Source organism: Thamnophis elegans, chromosome 16, assembly GCF_009769535.1.
Source record: "Thamnophis elegans isolate rThaEle1 chromosome 16, rThaEle1.pri, whole genome shotgun sequence".
Taxonomy (NCBI): domain Eukaryota; kingdom Metazoa; phylum Chordata; class Lepidosauria; order Squamata; family Colubridae; genus Thamnophis; species Thamnophis elegans.
The window spans coordinates 34326756-34342521 of record NC_045556.1 but is presented as its reverse complement, the minus strand read 5'-3'; the positions used below and the strand labels follow the sequence as shown (position 1 = coordinate 34342521).

The 15766-nt window shown below is 45.8% G+C and overlaps 2 protein-coding genes across 3 annotated transcripts; one reads left to right on the top strand and one right to left on the bottom strand.

The window, feature by feature from the left end:
- Window positions 1-1280: 1280 nt before the first annotated feature.
- Window positions 1281-8724, bottom strand: SURF2 (surfeit 2). Of its 2 annotated transcripts, none has more exons than XM_032233290.1 (6): window positions 8550-8724; window positions 6948-7102; window positions 5499-5602; window positions 4421-4612; window positions 2971-3125; window positions 1281-1565 (listed from the first exon to the last, which is right to left on the bottom strand). In XM_032233290.1, the coding sequence occupies exons 1-6, from the start codon at window positions 8682-8684 to the stop codon at window positions 1491-1493; spliced, it is 816 nt and encodes a 271-aa protein (XP_032089181.1). In that variant the 5' UTR covers window positions 8685-8724; the 3' UTR covers window positions 1281-1490. The 2 variants fall into 2 exon arrangements, with proteins under 2 accessions (XP_032089181.1, XP_032089182.1); XM_032233291.1 differs by having other exon boundaries at window positions 6984-7102.
- LOC116519430 (surfeit locus protein 1) lies at window positions 8724-15548 on the top strand. Its single transcript, XM_032233289.1, has 9 exons — window positions 8724-8829; window positions 9791-9863; window positions 10453-10586; window positions 11309-11391; window positions 12448-12639; window positions 12788-12860; window positions 13778-13940; window positions 14885-14966; window positions 15102-15548. Exons 1-9 carry the CDS (start codon window positions 8767-8769, stop codon window positions 15166-15168), a joined length of 930 nt encoding a protein of 309 aa, XP_032089180.1. The 5' UTR covers window positions 8724-8766; the 3' UTR covers window positions 15169-15548.
- The last annotated feature ends 218 nt before the right edge of the window (window positions 15549-15766 follow it).

The window sequence follows — 15766 nt, the reverse complement described above, 5'->3', positions numbered from 1 at the left end:
ATTTTGCCTCATTTTACGACCTTTCAGTTGCTAAGTGAATCACTGCAGCTGCAGTTCACACGGTCGTTAACTGAACCTGGCTTCCCCCATTGCTTGTCAAGTTGCAAAAGGAGATCATAAATAGGATTCAATTGCCAAGTGCCAAAATTCCCATCACATGAAAATGCTGAAAAGTTGTAAAATAGGGGGAAAACTCACTTAACAAACATCTCACTTAGCAACCTAAGTGTTGGGCACAAATGTCATAAATTGAGGATTACCTATAATTGGTCTCCCGCTTCAGCTGAGGGACCTTTCACTGCTCCAGAGATTTTTAACAGCACAAAAGTTTCAAGAACCTCTAATCTGATTGTGCTAGAAGGCCGAGCTGGGATGTTAAAACTGAAAATATTTGTGGCGCCTTCTTTTCCAAGTTCAAGGTCAAACCCCCAAGTGAAGCAGTTGCTGTTTATTCCATTTTTTGCATTCGTATTCTTGTTTTATCACGATTTTTAAAACGGGAAATGTCCCTGCCGAGGCTCCCTCTTTTAATCCATTCCTAGAAAAATAAGTATTGTTTGGCCCACCGTCTGCAGTTATTCCCTGCTTAGCGACGAGCAGAATTAGAAATTGAATCAAAGTTTGGGATTCTGGCAACTATTTCCACGTGGCAATTCTGCCTTTGATTGTCAGGTGAAGAATTTTGGAAACGCAGCACCAGTTGAACAACTTTATTTAAACAAAGTACAATGATATCAGTGGTGGAATTCAGCCAGTTCGCACCTATTTGGGAGAACATAGCAATAGCAATAGCAGTTAGACTTATATACCGCTTCATAGGGCTTTCAGCCCTCTCTAAGCGGTTTACAGAATCAGCATATTGCCCCCACAGTCTGGGTCCTCATTTCACCCACCTCAGAAGGATGGAAGGCTGAGTCAACCTTGAGCCGGTGAGATTAGAACTGCTGAACTGCAGATAACAGTCAGCTGAAGTGGCCTGCAGTACTGCACCCTAACCACTGCGCCACCTCGGACTCAGAACCAGTTCTTAACTTTCTAAGAGGTCCAGAGAACCGGTTGTTGGAAGAAATCTTTTGTTTTTCCCCACTTTACAGGGCTAATCCTGTAAGGAAGGCAGGAAGGAAACATTCTGGTGTTGTTTCTAGCTTAATTTTTATTGCCCTGCTTACAGAAACTGCCTCTCCGGTTAACGCTTATTACATTGTAATAGCTAAGGCAAAGTGCCCATCGACCTGAGTAATGTTGAGTTGGCCACGCCCACACGGTCACATCACCACTAAGCCCCACCTACCCACCTACCTGGTCATTAGGACAGAGAACCAGTTGTTAAATTATTTGAAACCCACCACTGAATGATATGTATACAATCCCCCACTCCCCCAAAAAGGGGACCATAGTTAAATAAAATGCAACATTCCTGAGGTCTAAAGAGAGTCTTCTCGCCACACGAAAAAACTGGAACTTGACCCAACAGAAAGACTCCATTCCTGTTAATTGCTCTTCCGAAGCTCTTTAGATTTTCTGTTCCACTTTTTAAATTTCTTCTTGTGAGGGCCGACTTGTTTCTGGACGGACAAAAAAAAAAAAAAAAGCAGACAGTAAGTGGAAACTTGTAGAGAAATTGGTTGTTTTTTTTTAAAAAAGAAGTTTCTAGGCCTCATGAGTACAGGGCAAAGGCTTACTAACTAGGATTTGGCAATCGGAATCTAATACTTTTATATATTCCTGAGGGAAAGTCCTCAGTAATGTTTAGAATTATGCACTATCCATGCTCAGATGGTTTTTGAAAGGAAACCATGGGAATGTATGGCTGTTGTGGCCCTCCAGTGGAGCTGGCTGCAGATTCGGACAGTGAGGAGCTTGGGGAGGAAGATGGGCCAGTCCTGGAGTCTGGGGAAGGCTCGGATGAAGGCTCTGTGTCGGAGGCAGAGAGGGGGCCAGGGCTGTCTGACAGTTATCAGCTGTCTTCAGAGTCAGACACCAGTGAGGCAGAATAGCAATAGCAATAGCAGTAGACTTATATACCGCTTCATAGGCCTTTCAGGCCTCTCTAAGCGGTTTACAGAGAGTCAGCATATTGCCCCCAACAATCTGGGTCCTCATTTTACCCACCTCGGAAGGATGGAAGGCTGAGTCAACCCTGAGCCGGTGAGATTTGAACCGCTAACCTGCTGATCTAGCAGTAGCCTGCAGTGCTGCATTTAACCACTGCGCCACCTTGGCTCTCCAGAAGAACAGCTGGAGCCTGTTCCCAGTGTGCGTATGCGCAGAATGGCCAGATGAAGGGAACAGCTAAAGAACAGGGGTCGACTTGGGAGTAAGACCACAGGTGGATGATGAATGGCCCCTCCCAGAGGAAATAAAAGAGGAGCAAAAGGGGAGTGGAGTTTGCAGGAGACCATTAGTTCGCTTCATTGGTTCGTGACTCTCCAAGACTCCTTGCCAAGTTTTGCAGAGATCGGCCTGGCAGCTCTCCAAGGCAGATAAGGTCTGTGACTGTAAATCCTCCCTTCAGAGACTTTGCTAGATGTGAATGGGCAGAATTCACAGCAAATTAATAAAAGGTTTTTTTTGTTGGGACAAGGAGTTTGCTTCAGGCTCTCGGGAAACCTCGGTCAGAAGACTGGCAATCTGTGCCAGAATCATCTTACTACCCAAAATATGACCACCTATTTAATCTGAGCACTCCTGGGAATATAAAAAGGGTTATTTAAATCCTGCAAAACCCGGCATTGTGTCAATAGCAAACAGTCTCAGTCTGTCTAAGAACAAATGTGTGAAGAATTGGAAAACAGCAATGACTTCTAATATCTAAGTGGCACTAATAGGGTGAAGGAATGGGACTATCCCCAAATTCCTAACGGGTCAGAAATGGATGCAGTGTAAGCAGGGATTAAAAGGAGACAAGTGGAGCATTATGGGAGTCTCCTAAATCTTAACCAAAGCGAGCAAAAAAGTGGAAAAGTTTACCTTCCTCCTTTTCGTGGCTGTCTGTGAATTGATCTCCCTCGGTTCAACTCGGCTGCCGTTTTCCACCCCTGGCCTCGCCGGTTCGTCGTCGCTGTCACTCATACATTTGTCGGGGGTCTCCTCGCCTGTGGCGCTTTTCCTTGGGAACAGTTCAGCTTTGAAAATAAAGCATGCAACGTTAATGTTTAAACACGAAGCAGCATTAAAGGGGAGGGGGGGAAAAACCCCTTAAAATCAACACCCGGGCCTTTATAAATCCTGCCTCCAGAAACCAAATCCGGTGGCATATTCCTAAGAGCAGAGTTACGGCTTTAGAAGACAGCTAAACTCTGAATGAATAAGCTGCCATTCCTCATAACGCAGTTAGGTAAAAATATTTTTTATTTCATTTTAAGAAGATGCTGGATAACCATTTGTCTGAAGTGGTGTAGAGTTTTGGGTTGGACTAGAAGACCTCCAAGGTCCCTTCCAACTCTTGTTATTCTACTCTATTTATTTATTGGATTTGTGTGTGCTGCTCGTCCTTAGAAACATTGAAACCAGAAACCTTACAAAGATAACAATCATCACAGTTAACGGCTACAAATTTTAATCAGTGAAAGGTTAAAGGGGGGAGAGAAAGGAAGAAAGCAAGGATTGCTGCAGGAAGCGTTAAGATCTCCACCCAAGAAGGAAGGAATGCACATAAAACAAACTGGGATTTCTTGGCTGGTTCATCATTTAAAACATTTGCAACTTGAGTGAAAAAGGGTCTCCCACAGCCGCTTGTGAAAAGCAGTGATGCGTTTCCCCTTAAGCATTACAATAGATGTAACAGACAAGGAAAGAGAATGGTGTGGGCAGAGGAAAACAGGAAAAACCCAGGACTTGCTACGTCTTTGCTTGCATCCAGATCTCCTTTTGGCATTCTAGCTCACTTTCTTGTTGTTAGTTGCGAAGACCCATTGCGAACCCATGGACAACGTTCCTCCAGGCCTTCTCTTCTCTCCCACCCTCTGGAGTCCATTTAAGCTCACGCCTTCTGCTTCAGTGACTCCATCCAGCCCTCTCCTCCTCTGCCGTCCCCTTCTTCTTTTGCTCTCCATCGTTCCCAGCATGAGACTCTTCTCCAGGGAGTCCTTCTTCCTTCTCCTTAGGTGGCCAAAGTATTTGAGTTTCCTCTCCAGGATCTTCTAAAGAGCAGCCAGGGTTGATCTCCTCTAGGACTGACCGGTTGGATGGCCTTGCAGTCCAAGGGACTCGCAGGAATCTTCTCCAGCACCAGAGTTCAAAGGCCTCCATTCTTTGGCGCTCAGCCTTCCTTATGCTCCAACTTTCACAGCCGTCCTTTGCAACTGGGAAAACCACAGCCTTGACTATGCGCCCTTTTGTTGGCAGGGTGGTGTCCCTGCTTTTTAGGATGCTGTCTAGATTTGCCATCGCTTTCCACCCCAGGAGGTACCTCACTTACCTGGGTACAAATCACTCAGGCTGTCGTCGGTTTCATTGCCCCCTTCATCACTGGCGGGAGGTTCCCAGAATGCCCCCCTTGGCTTCCCCCTCCTTTCGCAAAGACCGTTGTCTGTTTCTTGCCGGGGCCGTCGACGTTTATGCAAGAGACAAGCTGGGACATATTCCAGCCCTTCTTTCTGACAATCTTCATCTGTATAGAAGAGAGAGAAAAGGATCCCGTCAAGAAAGATTTCTGCTCTTCCTTTTCGAGGCTTTGAGCAAGCAAAGCAAGTAGTAATTAATCGAATGAGGGAGATGGAGTTCCAAGAAGAACTAAATAGGTTGCCTCTCCACAGTAGGGACAGAATCAAACAGTGTGTGTGGGAATCGGCAAGATATCTAAATGACCTGATCTCCCCAAAACAAAGAAGAGCTTTCTTCAGAGCCAGATTTAACCTTCTTCCTTCAGCACTCCTCCAGGGCAGGTATAAGAGAACACCTATAGCAGAACGGGTTTGTATATGTGGTGAAGGAGAAGTGGAAGATAATTCACATGTTCTATTACACTGCGAGCTATACAGAGCTTGTAGGTCTGCACATATTCTCCCCTTATTAAAGAGATTGCCAGGGAGGGCAGACAATTTTTATCTAGGCTTTCTCCTCCAGGACACTAACCCGGTTACCATGTATGCAGTGGCAAAGTTCTGTGCTGCTGCAATGTCCATAAGAAAAAAATTGGCTACAGAAGTATAGTACTATCTTGTACCAATTATCTGGACATACCTTTAACAATCTTGGGACCATTATGTTATTATCCACTTTTAATGTCAATACTTTTTAATTATATTTTAAGGTTAGCATTTTTTAATATAGTGTAAAAATGAATGTGTATTGCTGGTCCTTGACCGTAATAAAGATTTTACTACTTACCCCTTGGAGGAAAGCTCCCCCCCCCCCCCGCGCCTTTAGAAACAACATGAAGGATTGGAGCACCTGATCTGCCCACTTCCTGGGGTAGGTTGAGGAAGAAGAGGGAACAAAGGAACCGTTTAAGAAAAGACAAGATGAAAAGAAAAATGGCACCGGTGCCAACTCACATCGTCGGAGCGCCTTCTGATAACGCCGGCCTTGGACGTGACGGAGAACATGCTCTGGGATCTTATTGAGATGACGCAGGGTGAGTTTGCAGAATAGCTGATTCCTAAAAAAAGGGGAAAAAATGTGGGTGGAAAGAAAGAAATGGAAGAAGGAAGGAAAGAAAGAGAAAGAAAGAGAAAAAGGAAAGAAAGAAAAAAGAAAGGAAGGAAGAAGGAAGAAAAAAGAGAAGGAACTTTTACCTATGAAAAAGATTGACTATTAAATGAATACAGGTAGTCCTCAACTTACGGCCACAATTAACCCTAAAATTTATGTTGCGACGTGAGAAATTCAAGCAAGTTTTGCCCCATTTTTCAAATTTTCTTGCCACATTTGTTAAACGAATTACTGCAGTTGTTAAATTAGGGACACCGTTGTTCAGTGAATCGGGCTTCTCCCTTGATTTTGCTTGTCAGGAGGTCGCAAAAGCATCCACATGACCCCGGGACACTGCAAGCATCATAAATTTGAGTTAGTTGTCGAGCATACAAATGTAAATCACGCAAGCATAGGGATGTTTCAACACTCCTAAGTGTGAAAAATGTGTCAAAAGTCACTTTTTTCAGTGCCATAACTTCGAACCAGTCACTAAGCGAACTGCCTGGTACAGGTTAACAAGCATTCGTCCACCTAACCTTCCAATGTGGCTGAGATTTTTGCAAATTGCAATCTCGGGAAGCCATTGGTGGTGTGTAACCGAATTGGAGCAGGTTTGCACATTATGGTACACCAAACTGCCCATCCGATTCCGCCATAAATCTACCCCACGGACTTGTAACATGGCTGGCTGGTTTTGAGTTAAATGCATCGCACGTTGCCTACTGAAGAATCCCCAATTTCTTTGCTAAAATGCGGTGGAAATACACCACGTAAAATAGAGAATGGAAGGGAGATAAAGAGAGGGAAAGAGAGAGAAAGGAGATAGGCGAGAAGGATGTAGCAGGCAGGGAAAGAGTAGGAGAGAGGGAAGGTATGGAAAGAGGGGAGAGGAGAGGGAGAGAGCAAGGGGAAGTAGAGGAGAGAGAGAGGGTAGAGGGAAGAAAGAAGGTAGGGAGGAGAACAGAGGGAGAGCTGAAGATGAAATCGACTATAATATGGTGTCTGGAAAGCAGAAGAACAAATAAAAATCGAAGAGGCTTAATGGCAAAAGGAATTGATATATTATTGAATACTCAAAAAATGCTAAAATGCATTGGTATACTTTGGATTATATCATATGTAGGTTAAAAAAATTAAAAAAAATTGGCAAGAAAGAAGGAAAAAGAAAGAAAGAAAGAAAGAAAGAAAGAAAGAAAGAAAGAAAGAAAGAAAGAAAGAAAGAAACCCCATTTTGAGCTAACCACGGTTGAGCCCATTGCACAAACTCAACCGTTAGCCCTGCTGGGGCACTGTCTCCCAAACACACATACAGATTTTTGGTGCTTGGCACGATGTGCGGTTCGTACTCGCTGTAGTCCAAGACCTCGGAGGTCTTGCTCATGCGCAGGTATTTCTTCCCAGCTGTGAAAGCTTGGAGTTCAGGTAACCTACAAGGGAGCTCATGGCCAGTCAGCATGAAGCGCACCTGGAAGAGAAAAGCAGAGTAAATAAAGACCAATGAGAATGTTGTTGGGATTTCTGGGTGGTGACCCATCCAAGTGTCCATCAGCCCAGACTTCTTGAGCTTTGGAGACCAGCTGAGGCAGGCCATTCTCAAGGTAAAGATTCCCCTCACACATATGTGCTAGTCGTTCCCCACTCTAGGAGGCGGTGCTCATCTCCGTTTCAAAGCTGGAGACCCAGCGCTGTCCGAAGACGTCTCCGTGGTCATGTGGCCAGCATGACTCAATGCCCGAAGGCGCACAGAACGCTGTTCCCTTCCCACCAAAAGTGGTTCCTATTTTTCTACTTGCATTTTTTAATGTGCTTTTGAACTGCTAGGTTGGCAGAAGCTGGGACAAGTCACGGGAGCTCACTCCGTTACACGGCGCTGGGGATTCGAACGGCCGACCTTTCTGATTGACAAGCTTAGCATCTTAGCCACTGAGCCACTGGCTGACTAAGCAAAGGCCAATTCAAATGGAATTTTCCAGCACGGTCAACTGTCCACCCTGGGATTTCCGAGTTGCCTGTCCTAGGATTTCTGAGTGGTCTCCCGTTCATTTGTCCAGCTTTTTTGTTTTTAATTTTTTTAAGCTTCAGAGGCTGGACAAGGCGGACGCTGCCAAGTCAACATACGTTCAACATGCCAAAGTGAAAAGCAACTCAAACGCAACCCTCCAGTTTGGGCAACTGCCTACCCTGGGAAGAGCCAAGGTGGCGCAGTGGTTAAATGCAGCACTGCAGGCTACTGCTAGATCAGCAGTTCAGCGGTTCAAATCTCACCGGCTCAGGGTTGACTCAGCCTTCCATCCTTCCGAGGTGGGTAAAATGAGGACCCAGATTGTTGGGGGCAATATGCTGACTCTCTGTAAATCGCTTAGAGAGGCCTGAAAGCCCTATGAAGCGGTATATAAGTCTACTGCTATTGCTATTGCTATTCTGAGTGGTCTCCCCTCTGAAGGTCCATCCTCCTAGCCTTCTCCAGCATCAGAGACCAGGCGAGGCAGACCAGGTGCTGCCAAAGCCAGCGCATCCTCCAGATTTCCAAGTTTCACATGGGAACTTTACCAGCTTGGTCCAATCCTGCGGGATTTCCGAGTGGTCTCCCATCCACCAGCCCAGCTGTTGGCCAAGCCAACATGCCCTCAAGAACAGCCTGCCTCCGCCAAGACCAATTCAAACTGAGTTTTACACTTTGGGATTTCTGAGTGGTCTCCCATCCCATCTGCTGTTTTCAGCTTCTGAGGCTGGAGAAAGCAGGGCAGGCGCTGTCAATTTAACCTCTCCACAAGAGCCGCCTCCCTAAGACAAAAGCCCAATCCACGCGCAACCTGGGGGGGACGGGACCCCCTTGGGATTTCCTCGTGGTCTCCCATCCACCATCCCATCCGAGCTCTGCAGACCCTGGAATGGGCGGGAGCGCCGGTCACCTTTTTCCCCGGAGGGAGGACTCGCAAGCTCGGGTGCCGCTGCAGGAAACGCTCCAGCTCGGGGGAAAGCAGAGACGATCCCGCCTCGCCTTCTTCTCCGTCTCCTTCTTCTCGCCCGCGCGGCGGTTCAGCCATCTTTCCACGCCGCACCGGAAGTCGCGGCGGCGCGACCCGGAAGTGCCCTCCCGTTTGACCTCCTCTTCCCCTCCAGGGCAAGATGGCGGCGTGGCAACGGTTACTAAGCGACGGGGGACTGAGGGGCGCCCTCGGGAGGCTCCGGGTGAGGGAAGCGACGCCGGCTCGGCCCCTCGCAGGCGGCTGTTCGGCAGGTCGAGCCTCGCTCGTCCGCTTGGGCTCCTTTGACCTTGTCCCCGCAGCCGCTTTCAGCCCAGGACGGGGCTCTTTGGAAGGCCCCGGCGGGGAATTATGGGCATTGGAGTACCAAACTGTTGGGGGAGCCCCAGCTTTCTTTAGCATGGCTAGTTTGAAAGGGGAACGATGGGCATTGCAATACCATGCCCTTGCAGTAGCATGGGTAGCTTGAAAGGGCCCGGCTGAGAGTTATGGGCATTGGAGTGTCCAGGCAGTTGGGGAGCCCCAGCTTGCATTACCATGGCTAGTTTGAAAGGGGAATTATGGGCCTTGGAGTGCCAAACAGTTGGGTGAGCCCAGATTTCAGTGGCATGGATAGTTTAAAAGGCCCTGTCGGGGAGTTATGGGTATTGAAGTGCCAAATAGATGTGGGAGCCCCAGCTTGCAGTCACATGGGTAGTTTGAAAGGGCCCAGCTGAGCGTTATGGACATTGGAGTACTAAACAGTTGGGGGAACCCAGATTTCAGTAGCATGGGTAGCTTGAAAGGGCCTGGCTGAGAGTTATGGGCATTGGAGTGTCCAGGCAGTTGGGAGAGCCCCAGCTTGCATTCCCATGGCTAGTTTGAAATGGGAATGATGGGCATTGGAGTGCCAAATATTTGGGGGGGCAGGTTTCAATGGCATGGGGTTGTTTGAAAGCCCATGTCTAAGGTTTGTGGGCATTGGCGTGCCAAGCAGCTGGAAGGCCCTAGCTTCGCTCTCTTTACAGCCCTGCGAGGTAGGCCGGTCCCTCTTCTCAATGAGTTGAGGGGTTGGGTTGAAGTTCACCACTTTATTTCAGTGGTGAAATAAATCAAATAAATTGGAATTTGTTGACTTTAAGATTTCTTTTCCCAGGCTTCCTTCAACTTCTACTCTTTTCCTTCAGTTTTCCTGCCTGAATGATGGAAGGAGGTCCTTCGCCCGCTGCTGTTTGAAAGATACTTTACAGCAGCCCCCAAGTGAGTTAACAGTTACAGAGTTGGAAGGGACCTTGGAGGTAATCTACTCCAACCCCCTGCTCACGCAGGAGACCTATATTTGGGATTCGAACCGCTGAATTGATGGCCTTTCTGATGGACAACCTCAGCTTCTTAGCCACTGAACCACCTGTGGGTTTTTTTGTTTTTAAACCACTGTTGCTTTATATTTTTATTCATTCACTCGTGACATTTCTACTTCATTCATTCATTCAATTTCTCTAGCTTAATCAAGGGACTCTGGGCAATTCTACAAATTATTTTTTTAAAAACCTTGCAATTCTTGCCATTCTAAAAACCATAAAAACATTGAAACAATATTCAGACAGTAAAAGCATCCGTGCAACAAATAGGGACAAACAGCAGTCGGGTTGATTATTCTATGCTGCCCATCTGCTCTGAGTAACTCTGGGCAGCTTACAATAAAATATTCAACAGTATGTTATTTTATTAATAAACTGCTCAGAGTCAGCTAGGTAAGATGAGTGAGGTAGAAATTTGAGAAATAAACCTGAGTTTTTACAAATAGCTTTGCCACTAATAGTATTTTTTTTTTCTCTTCCCCTCCCAGAGATTTTATCCTGGAGGCTTTATCCAGCCAGAAATTTTGCCTCAGCTGCTACTGCCAGATCCACAGAAGAAAATATACTAAAATGGGGACTTCTGCTCATCCCAATAGGTTCATTTTTCCTTGGCTCTTGGCAGGTAAATAAGACGGATGAAGTGAAGGTTGGCTGCTTGGAACCTTTGGGTAGCTTAGTGCAGTGGTCTCCAACCGGTGGTCCGTGGAGCACTGGTGGTCAGTGAGAAAACTTTGGTGGTCCGTAGAAAAATTATCTGCATTTTTTATATTGCACTAAATCAGGGGTCCTCAAACTACGGCCCCTGAGCTGGGTACCTGCAATGAACGCTTGTGTTGTTGCAGAGAGTCTCCCCCTTTGGGGTCACTTTATGGGGGCTGGAGGGGGGCAGAAATTCCAACTTAGGGTCTGCTTCAACCTCCTGGTGGGGGGGCTTTGGGCAACGGCTGGAGGGAAGTGCTGCTAGTGGCAAAGAGCTGGATTGGGTTTGATTGTTGGTTGTAAGTTGAGAACTATCTGTAAATAAAAGACATGCGTGATGTGCTTAACAATCAGTGTGCTTAATCTTCTGGTTTTCAATTACTAGACAGCAAAATCTTCCTTTAAAGAAATGCCTGTCTATTAATAATTGCTCTTGTGGAGCAAAGGCTCTTTTAAGTGTGTGCGGCACTCCTTCCGAGTGTTACTCTTATTATTCTAATTTATTCAGAAAAGCGAATTTTAAAAGCTTCCTACTATGCTGGGTAGATAGATAGTGCTGCTGTGAGAGAGGAATTCTGTAGACTGAGATGTGTTTCTCCTACTTGACAATGGAACAAAAGTCCAATATTTTGTGCTTTACCTCAGGTTCGGCGGCGGGAATGGAAGAGGAAGCTGATTGCCGAACTGGACAGCAGGGTTACTGCTGAGCCAATTCCACTGCCAGCAGAGTAAGTGTTTTTTGGGAATGGTAAAGAGAATTTAGAATATTACCGAGAGCATCAAATAGGTACCTCCACTTTGATTTTGGTGGGAAGACCACTCACAATTTTTTAATTTATTTTCATCAGGAAGAAAACCGGTGCCACTGTTGGCTGCCGCTCCTTTTTCCTGCCCAGAATGCACTCTTGCTTTCTTCAGTTCTCTAAAAAACACATTCTCTTTTTGTCTGTTTCATGGGTTCTCCAAACTTGGCAATTTTTAAGAGACCTTTGGATTTCAGCTCCTGGAATTCCCTCAGCGTAGGTGGCTGAGGAAATTCTGGGAGCTTGAAGTCCACAAGTCTTAAAACGGCCCAGTTTGGAGAACTCTGATCTAACTTGAGCCTCTGGAAAAAATAGGGGGTGGGGGGAAGAGAGACACTCCTAACACCTCTTGGTGTGTGTGTGTGTTCTGTTAAGATACAGCCTGTTGTGCCTTAAAATGGCTTCTACTGTACAGCGCAATGGGGCTCCCTCTGGTAAGGGGGAAAATACAACATTAGAAATTACGTTTGGCCTGGACATTTCCACGCTATAAATACCCGGGCAACACTGAATGATCAGCTAGTATAGTATATAAATAACAATAAAATGGCTGCCAGGACAGAGGTTTCCCCACATGCTTAGTTCACCTTTCGGAATTCTGATTGCCTCATTTCACTGCAAACTATTTTGGTTGTTACTTTTATGAGAACTGTAGCCCTGGCAGACATAATTGTTCCAGTTGCTAGCTAATTGGCAGAAACTATGTCATACGGGGACACAAAAGTAGCAGGACATTACAATTTTCTGAGCATTTGAAAACAGATATGTATTGTACATTCAAGCAGCTGGCTTGTTTAAGTTCTCTTTGTAGCAAGTTCAGGGCGTTGTCTCTTTCTTTACCGTTACAGGCAGTGTAGTTGGTCCGTTTTCCCTTGCTCTCGTTCATAAACGGCAATATTAATTGGCAAAACATTTTAATTTCTCTTTTGCTGTCTAAGCTATAACCCAGATTCCCCTTCCTGCCTTGCTCCTTTTCTGCAGCTTCTATGAACTGAACGAATTAGAATACGTGCCAGTCAAGGTCAGAGGTCATTTTGACCACACCAAAGAGCTGTATGTGATCCCGCGAACCCCAGTAGATCCCGAGAAAGAAGCCAGGAATGCCGGCCGTATCATGTCTAACGTAGAGAGCGGAGCCCACGTGATCACTCCCTTTTACTGCACTGACCTCGGGTGTGTATATTATCATCTCCAAGGTTTAAGTAGCCACCGAGAGTTGGGATGAAAGATAGGCGGCTGTATAAATGATTTAAGTAAATAAAATGCAGCCTTGCTGTCACCCCTGAGTGACTTTTATTATTGTGGTTTTTTAAACCTGCAGGATAACGATTCTAGTCAACAGAGGATTTGTTCCCAGAAAGAAGATGAATCCAGAGACCAGATTAAAGGGACAGGTACGCTGTTGGCTTTCCATGGGTTAGTCCTCTCTACTTAGAAAGACAGATTAAACAGTGTTGGAAGGGACCTTGTACGTCATCTAGTCCCACTCTCTGACCAAGCAGGAGACCCTGGCCTACACCATTTTTGACAGATGGCAGTCCAGACTCTTCTTGAAAGCCTCCAGGGATGAAGCTCCAAAGCCAAGCTCTTCCATGGGTTGATTGTTCTCACTGTCAGAAAATTCCTCCTTATTTCCAGGTTAAATCTCTCCTTCTTCAGTTTCCATCCATTATTCCTTGTCTGGCCTTCGGGTGCTTTGGAGAATAGCGTGACCCTCCCTTCTCTCTGTCACAGCCCCACAAATATTGGAAAACTGCTATCCCATCTCCCCTGGTCCTTCTCTTCCCTAGACTAGCCATGCCCAGTTCATGCAACCCTTCCTCATATGTTTTAGTCTCCAGTCCCCTCATCATCCTGGTTGCTCTTCTCTGCACTCTTTCTCCACATCTTTTGACCAAAACAGGATGCAGGATTCTAGGTGTGGTCTTAATAAGGTTTTATAGAGTAGGAATGGGAGTTCACACCATCACACGATGATGGGGTCTTGAACTGCCAACTTTCTGGTCAACAAAGCTAGCACCTTAATGGCTAAGCCAACCATGTCCTTAGCCTGTCTCAAAATTGTTGTTCCTCACCGCCTCGGTCTGTTCCAGTCAGTCCTGCCACCCCACTTTCATGCTGAGCATCTATCCTCTTTTTTTTCCATGCACATACTGCCTGGGACAACCAGATCCCACGATAGAAATAATTTATAATACGTGTCAAAACGGGTTTTGTTCCTTTATATATTTGTTTTGGATTGAACTAGTCAAAAAGTTTTGAAGAACAGAAATTGCAGTTGGATTCCCCCCCACCCCTTTTTCTTTTTTAGATCCAAGACGATATTGAACTCACCGGGTTGGTGAGGCTATCAGAACCTCGGAGGGCTTTTGTGCCGGAGAACAACATCGAACAAAACGCTTGGTTTTACCGTGATTTGGATGCCATGGCTAGAGTCACCGGAGCCGAGCCCATTTTTATCGACGCTGACTATAGTAAGTCCCTCCCGAACATTGCCCCGCCCGAACACTGCCCTGCCCTCTGATTTTCCTGGATGTTAAATTTTCCCTAGGCAAAATTTAAAATTGACTAGCATCAGATGTCAGCTTGATCGGTTAAGGAATCATTGGAGTGGAACAGGTGAGCCTACTTGGGTGGGCCCCAAATACGGTGCTTTAGATTTAAATTTTTCACCAAAGGCAAAGAATTGTGGGATTTGCAACTGATGGGGTTCATGTTTTTTTAACTGCCGGTTCTGTGGGCGTGGCAGGGAAAGGATACTGCAAAATCCCCATTCCCTCCCGATCAGCTGTGACTCCGGAGGCAGAGAATAGATGGGGGCGGGGCCAGCCAGAGGTGGTATTTACCAGTTCTCCGAACTACTCAAAATTTCCACTACTGGTTCTCCAGAACTGATCAGAACCTGCTGAATATTACCTCTGATTTGTAAGGCCAAACCAAGCACAGATGCCTGCTTCTAGTTTAGCTGCACACGTGAAGAATGTAGATCTTGATGAAATTCAACACCAGAAGGCTCATGTGTGGCAGTGGCATTATGGATTAATGGCACAGAATCCCTCACATGTAATCAGCGTGATTATCTTGGTTAATTTAGTACTAAATAGAGTCAAGATTTACTGAAGCTTAAAAACTGCTTCAAGGTGTTAAGTAATGGGAAGCAATCGATAAACACCCTAATATACACTCCCCTTGGGAAGATAGGCCAATAGTCTTATTGGCAGAGAGGTTGTCTCCAACGAAAAGCCCAACTTTTGGTAATTATGGGACTTAAAAAAAAATCCATGCACATCAAAGGACAGAATGTTTCTTGAAGCAATATTTAAAGAGAGCGCTTTGAAGTGAAGTTTATTGAACTTATGGGTGAGCAACACACGGAAAATCTTACTGAATCGCGCTCCAATTCTCTCTATACCCACAGGAAGCTCAGTTCCCGGGGGGCCAATCGGGGGCCAGACCAGAGTAACTTTACGAAACGAGCACATGCAGTATATACTTACTTGGTGAGTAGCAACACATTGGTTTTAGCTGGTGGGGTGGGAGCGGCCAAGAGTGGGAAAGATGAGGAGTAAACCCTCAAGCGATCCACACATTTGTACTCCAAATTGTTAAAATCAAACATTTTTCTTTCTGTTCAGGTACACCCTATGTGCAGCCACTTCCTTTTTGTGGTACAAGAGGTTCATTCAGAAGGTGCCTTTCTGAATCCTACAACTGCTGAAGAACGTGGTTTAGGGGTGCGGCTTTAAAAAGTGGCCACCTATCCCAAGTCAGAGAGTGGAGCATTTGGAAGATGATTGGGGACTTCTTGATGGACACCTCACCCAAGCCAGGAGTTGCTGGAAACCAGGCAGAGCATCTCTGAAAAGTAAGCGGATCCTCAAGTATTTGGGGAAATGTTACTGGTTAGCAGAAGACAAATAATGGAGAGTTTTGAAGGAAAAAGTCTTTTCAAATGTGGGTGCGTCAATGAACAAGAAATCAATTAAAATTAGAGGCTTTAGCATTGGACTCTATATTTGTGACAATTTGAATCATGTTTCTTAAAATATGTGAATAAAATGAGTGTTCAACTCTTCCTGGTATTTAATGAGGGCGTAATAGAAAATACGACAAAGAACTATTGCAAAGAATGCCCATAATTTTGGGCCAGTAATTCTCTCAGCCCAATCCACCTCATAGGGTTTTTGTTAGGAAAATAGGAAGGGGAAGGAGTATTAAAGGTTCCCCTCACACACATGTGCTAGTCGTTCCCGACTTTAGGGGGTGCTGCTCATCTCCGTTTCAGAGCCGAAGAGCCAGT

Bases quoted from the DNA above. Each gene is read 5' to 3' on its own strand.
- SURF2 (XM_032233290.1), bottom strand. From the start codon at position 8,684: ATGGCTGAACCGCCGCGCGGGCGAGAAGAAGGAGACGGAGAAGAAGGC. The intron at 5,603-6,947 runs GTATGTGTGTTT...CCCTTTTTTTAG, and splicing joins GTGCCAAGCACCAAAAATCT to GAATCAGCTATTCTGCAAAC. The intron at 4,613-5,498 runs GTGAGTTGGCAC...TCTTCTATACAG, and splicing joins TCAGAAGGCGCTCCGACGAT to ATGAAGATTGTCAGAAAGAA.
- LOC116519430 (XM_032233289.1), top strand. From the start codon at position 8,767: ATGGCGGCGTGGCAACGGTTACTAAGCGACGGGGGACTGAGGGGCGCC. The intron at 9,864-10,452 runs GTGAGTTAACAG...TTCCCCTCCCAG, and splicing joins TACTTTACAGCAGCCCCCAA to AGATTTTATCCTGGAGGCTT. The intron at 13,941-14,884 runs GTAAGTCCCTCC...CTATACCCACAG, and splicing joins TTTTATCGACGCTGACTATA to GAAGCTCAGTTCCCGGGGGG.